A 5,722-nucleotide genomic window follows, 5' to 3' on the forward strand; every position below is an offset into this window, starting at 1 on the left:
GAGTTCCAGGCGAACTGGAGAGACCTCCGGGATCTGATGCAGAGCGAAAGAAGCAGAGCCAAAAGAACATTGTACACAGAGACTGATATACTGTGGTAAAATTGAATGTAATGGGCTTCTGTACCAGCAGCAATGCAATGACCCAGGACAATTCTGAGGGATTTATGGTAAAGAATGCTGCCCACATTCAGAGGAAGGACTGCAGGTGAGGAAACATATAAGAAAAGCAACTGCTTGAACGCATGGGTCGGGGCGGACATGATTGAGGGTGTGGACTCGAAACTACCACACCAATGCAACTACCAACAATTGGGAAATTGGTCTTGATCAAGGACACATGACAAAACCAGTGGAAAAGTGCGTCGGTCATGGGTGGGGGGAGTGCGGGGGGTGAAGGGGAAAATAGGAGCATGAAACATGTAACCATGTTAAAAATGATTATTAATAAATGTTAAAAAAAAAATACTGAAGTACCTCCCACCTCTTACCTAACAACTTGACTAATATGGCAATAAAGGAATGTGATAAATATTGGAGGGCATGTGGCAAAAATGGGACACTAATACATTATTGTGGAATTCTGAATTCATCTAATCATTCTGAAGGGCAATTTGGAATTATGCCCAAAGGACTACTGTGCATACCCTTTGATCCACTACTGGGGTTCTATCCCAAAGAGAAAATAAAAACTTGGAGAGGGCCTACTTGTACAAAAATATAACTGCTCTTTATATGGTGGCAAAGAACGGGAAATTGAAGGGATGTCCATCAATTGGTTAACAGCTGAACAAATTGTGGTATATGTTGGTAATGGAATACTATTGTGCTATAAGAAATGATAAGCAAGATGATTTCAGAAAAAGCTGGAAAGATCTGTGAGAACTAATGCAGAGTGAAAGAAGCAGAACTGGGAGAACATTGTACACAAAAATAACAATATTGGACAATGATTATCTGTGAAAAATTGGCATTAAAAAAAGAAACCCTATTCCAGAAGCTATTCTGAAACAGAAAAGGTTACTCTCAGTTGCTGAAAGAAGGGTTTTTAGGTATGATTAAATGTGTCCAGAGAGCATGATGGGCTCCTATTAAAGGGTAAGGCATTCAATTATTCCATTCAGAGAGGACTATCTTTTCTACACTTAACTAGAACTGAACAACTAGAACTCTAGCATTTATTACAATGCCTGTCACATATTAGGTACTTTATAAATGTTTATTAACTGACTAAATAATTTAAAGGAAGAAAGAGTTAAAATATGTAATTAAAAATGACAAAGATAATTTACCTTTGTGGGATCTCCAAGCAAATCCAAGTGGTATAATTCCTGAAAAGGCAAAAAAAAAAAAAGGCCGAGTTGAAAAAAATTTCCAGAAAGAGCTGGTCTTTCTAATTTATTAAAAAATTAGGTATAGGAACTTCTACATTAAGACAATGAAGGGCATGGAATACCATATTTTGAAGAGCAAAATAGCGAGGTTTACAACCTAGAATAACCAAACCAGTAAAGCTGACTACTATCCTGCAAGAAAAAAATTGTCATTTAACAAAATAAAAGACATTCAGATATTTGTGAAGAAAAGGCCAAAAATTTGATCTATAAGAATGAGAAGAAACAGAAGATAAATATGGAAGACCAATTAAAAATGATTTGATAAAGTCAAATTAATTTTTATCATATAGAAAATGGCATATATAAAACAAGAATAATATTATTAATTCTATAGTTTGAAAGAATATAGATAGAAACTTGAAAGTTGAATTTAATATAATGAAATGAGTCAAAAAATTTTTTTAAATCATATGAGTGATAAAATAGTGTAATTATCTTTAAAAAATTTTAGAATATTTTCCATGGTTACATAATTCATGATTTTTCCTACCCTTCTTCCTTCCCCTTCTCCTGGAGCTGACATACAATTCCACTGGGTTATAAATGTATCATTGTTCAAAATCTATTTCCATGTTATTCATATTTGAAATAGAGTGCTCTTTTAACCTCAAAACCCTAACCATATCCTCATTGAACTATATAATTGATGATATATTTTTCTTCAGCATTTCTGCTCCCACAGTTCGTTCCCTGCATGTTGATAGCATTCCTTCTCACAATGTCTCAATCTTTGGGTACAGTTTTCTCCTGGTTCTTCTCCTTTCACTCTGCATCAATTCCTGGAGGTCATTCCAGTTCACATGGAATTCTTCCAGTTCATTATTCCTTATAACACAATAGTATTCCATCACCAACAGGTACCACAATTTGTTCAACCATTCCCCAATCATAGGGCATACCCTCATTTTCCAATTTTTTACCACAACAAAGAGCATGGCTATAAATATTTTTGTACAAGTATTTTCCCCTAGTATCTCTGGGGTAAAAACCCAACAGTGTGGTATGGTTGGGTCAAAGTGCAAGCATCCTTTTAAAGCCCTTTTGGGCATAATTCCAAATTGCCCTCCAGAATGGTTGGGCCAATTCACAACTCCACCAGCAGTGTATTAGTGTCCCAGTAATTATCTTTCTATAAAGGAAATGTTACAGTGCTGAGAATGAGGGGGTGGAGGGCTGATAGTGCTAGTATTTTATTCTTATAACTTGGTAAAAGAGGAAGTAATACATACATATAGAAGGGTAAAACTTTTCTTAACTTATAAGGAGATAGATGAATGAAGGATAAAGCTAAGAGACAGTCTTTTAGGAAGGCATATAGATTAAGGAAAAAGAGGGCAAGGGGATGCAATAAGGTAAGGATTATTAGGGGAGGACAAGGTGATGAGGAAGGTAATAATAGAGAACATTCATACTAAGAAATATAAAATCATGTAGACATTCTCATAATGTTCTTAAGAAGGTGCTAAGAGAGTAATAAGGTCTCTAGGAAATCAAGTTTAGAATCCCTTCTTCAAGTGCTTCTCCTACTTACTTCTAATCCATCATAGGCCTTTGGAAGAAAATGCAGGTGGGATAAACTGTCCTAGTTATGAGTGGTGGAATTTTTCCTCAAAATTTTTAATAAGTCTAATATTTTATAATTTACCACTGCCCGATACAATACTCAACCTCTCTTCTAAAGTGAAAATGGTAAGAAAGAGGATAGCATTAACTGGATTCTTTCATGATTCATCAGAAGTTGCTGATGAACTGGTTCCACATGTGCCATTTTAGGCCCAACAAACCAATTTGGCTTCATTTGTCTGACTTATCTCCCCAACTTGTTTGGGGCTTGCCTGGCTCTAAATCCCAAGGCTGCATCTTGTCCCTTGTGTGGATCTAATCTTACTTTGTGGTCAGTTTACTCCACTAATAAAGCCATACAAATCCATTGGAGGTTGGCTCAATATCCGACTTTTCAAACTCCAGCACACATAGACCACTGTCCTTAGAATTCCTTAAAAGAACAGATTCTCTAAAATACTTGAATTGAAGGAAGAAGAACCTCAAACATTTTTCTGACCTAGAACATTATATTGAGACATTTGGCCATCAAAACCAAAATCCAGAAACCCATTTCCCAGATAAAATTTGGTGATTATCAGGTCAATTAAGCTCAATTGGAGGGACCTCTGTGAAGGATAAGCAAGATTATTTTCACATAGTGTCAAAATAGAGAAGATGCCTATATTGTTTTAAATCCTCAGCAAAAAACAACGAAATCTAGCATCCAATTATAAAAACAGAAAGCTTCCAGATGGTATGCTAGTTTTAATGCAGCAGGTGAATTATTCCAAGAACTACTTACCAACCATGACATCTGTCCCCAATGATGTATGAGGGAGAATATTATGATGCTTACCCTGGGTGTCAAAATTGCCTGCTATAACTCTGGTTTAAAAAAAAAGATCTACCAAAAAACATAGCTATATAACATTCTGGAAATCAGTGCTTTTTGGGCATAAAGAAACTCTGATGTTGCTTGGGGGACCTTAAGAGACTGAAGTGACCATATACAATGAAAGTTGTTAAAGGGGAAAGAGGTAAGTTACTCTAAGAGTAACCTACCAACTTCTTAGTTATGTTAATGATCTCTTCCTCTGTCTTCTGCCTCATACAGTGAACCATGATGGCTGATGTAGTTGTTTTACATCCAGCAAAAGCTGCAATTTTCTGCAAAAACAACAACAACAAAAATAACAAATGTATACGTATATACCAATGATCCAGAACAGTTTAACCCAAACGACTATATGACTAGATTTATGACAATATGGTATAGTATAGAACCATGTTGATGAAGATGTGGCACATGCACCCCAGCATGCCAGAGGGGGCTCCTCCAGTCTCCCTCTCCACTGTGCCTGAGGATATTTTTTTGCATGCCATACCTCTCTGTTTAGCAGACCAGTATGAGAACTTCCTCCATTTTCTGTCTGGGTTAATTCAGGGGGCTCATAGGTGGCTTAAAGGTGCACCAACACTGGTATAGAACATGCTAAATCTGAAGTCAGAGGACTTGGGTTAAAATCCTGACTGTCCTTTGTTTCCTTGGTGACAAAGATAAGTTATTTCCCCACTCAGAACCTCTATTTTTAACTTGTGGAAAATTAAGTACAACAGATGATTTCTAATGTTCCTTCCAGTTCCGACCACTTTAAGTGTAGTGATGTAGTCAAGGTTTTGGAATGAAATATAATGTAAGGAGCCTACCTCAGTAATTGGTTTGACATTAGAAGTGAATAGAGATGATTGAAGGACAACACCACTCTGAAAAATGGCTCGGTGGAAGAGATTCTTGGTCAGAGGAGACAGAATCTGAAAGAATAACAGATTGAAATGAAACTATGATTCAAGAGAACTGGAGTAGCACAACCATGGCTTTACTCTAGGACATTAATTTATTATATCCACATTTATCTCTTCTCCCAAATCCATCACTTGATCAGCCCATTCTAACTAACCAGTCTTTTTATCTTTCCCATCTTTTGGGGTTAAACTTTTTGAAAATGCTTCACTTCCTCTCTTCTCATTTTCTCCTTGGCTCTCTACACACTTGTTTCCAAAATCCTCATAAAACCCAAACTACTCTCTCTAAAGTTCCAAATGATCTCTTAATTGACAAGTCCAATTGTCTTTTCTCAGTCATCCTTCTTGATTTCTCTGCAGCCTTTGACATTATTGATTACTGTTTTCTCTTTGATAATCTTTTCTTCTAAGATTTTAGTATATTACTATTCTCTGGTTCTCTTACTAAATATCTCACCATTCCTTTTTAGTTTCCTTTGCTGGAGCTTCATTCAGATTTATATGAACTTAGAACTCTTATTTCAGTTTTTCTAAGGATTTTGTAGAAATGTATATATCTTATTATGAAGTTACTCGTTTCTGGGAGATAACTTGATTTTAATCATTTTGGTCTCAAGTTTGATAATGTTCATGCATATACACACATATATGTACAAATGTATATGTATATATTCATGAGGGAATATTATCAGACAACTTGAATATAAGGAATTCAGAGAAATATGAAAAGAAAAGATAATATAGATTAACTGATATGGAATGAAATTAACAAAACTGGCACAATAATGTGTGAAATGGCTACAGTACAAATAAGAAATCACTAAAATGAAGTCGACCTCTGAGTACTAGAAAAAACAGTGGAGAACACTGAAAATAGAAGATAAACATAGCAGTTCCTGTCTCTCAGCAAAAAAGACAAGACTCTCTCTCTCTCTCTCTCTCTCTCGCTCTCTCTCTCTCTCTCTCTCTCTCTCTCTATA

At 35.9% G+C, this 5,722-nt stretch overlaps 1 protein-coding gene across 1 annotated transcript; it reads right to left on the reverse strand.

The window, feature by feature from the left end:
* Positions 1–1,276: 1,276 nt before the first annotated feature.
* On the reverse strand, positions 1,277–4,778 carry LOC123255430 (liver carboxylesterase 1-like; the record flags this gene model as incomplete). Its single annotated transcript, XM_044684224.1, has 3 exons — positions 1,277–1,328; positions 4,002–4,106; positions 4,647–4,778. Coding segments are annotated over 3 exons (289 nt in total), but the record flags the coding sequence as incomplete, so codon positions are not given.
* Between the last annotated feature and the right edge of the window lie 944 nt (positions 4,779–5,722).

Source organism: Gracilinanus agilis, unplaced genomic scaffold (genome assembly GCF_016433145.1).
Source record: "Gracilinanus agilis isolate LMUSP501 unplaced genomic scaffold, AgileGrace unplaced_scaffold46325, whole genome shotgun sequence".
NCBI classification, from domain to species: domain Eukaryota; kingdom Metazoa; phylum Chordata; class Mammalia; order Didelphimorphia; family Didelphidae; genus Gracilinanus; species Gracilinanus agilis.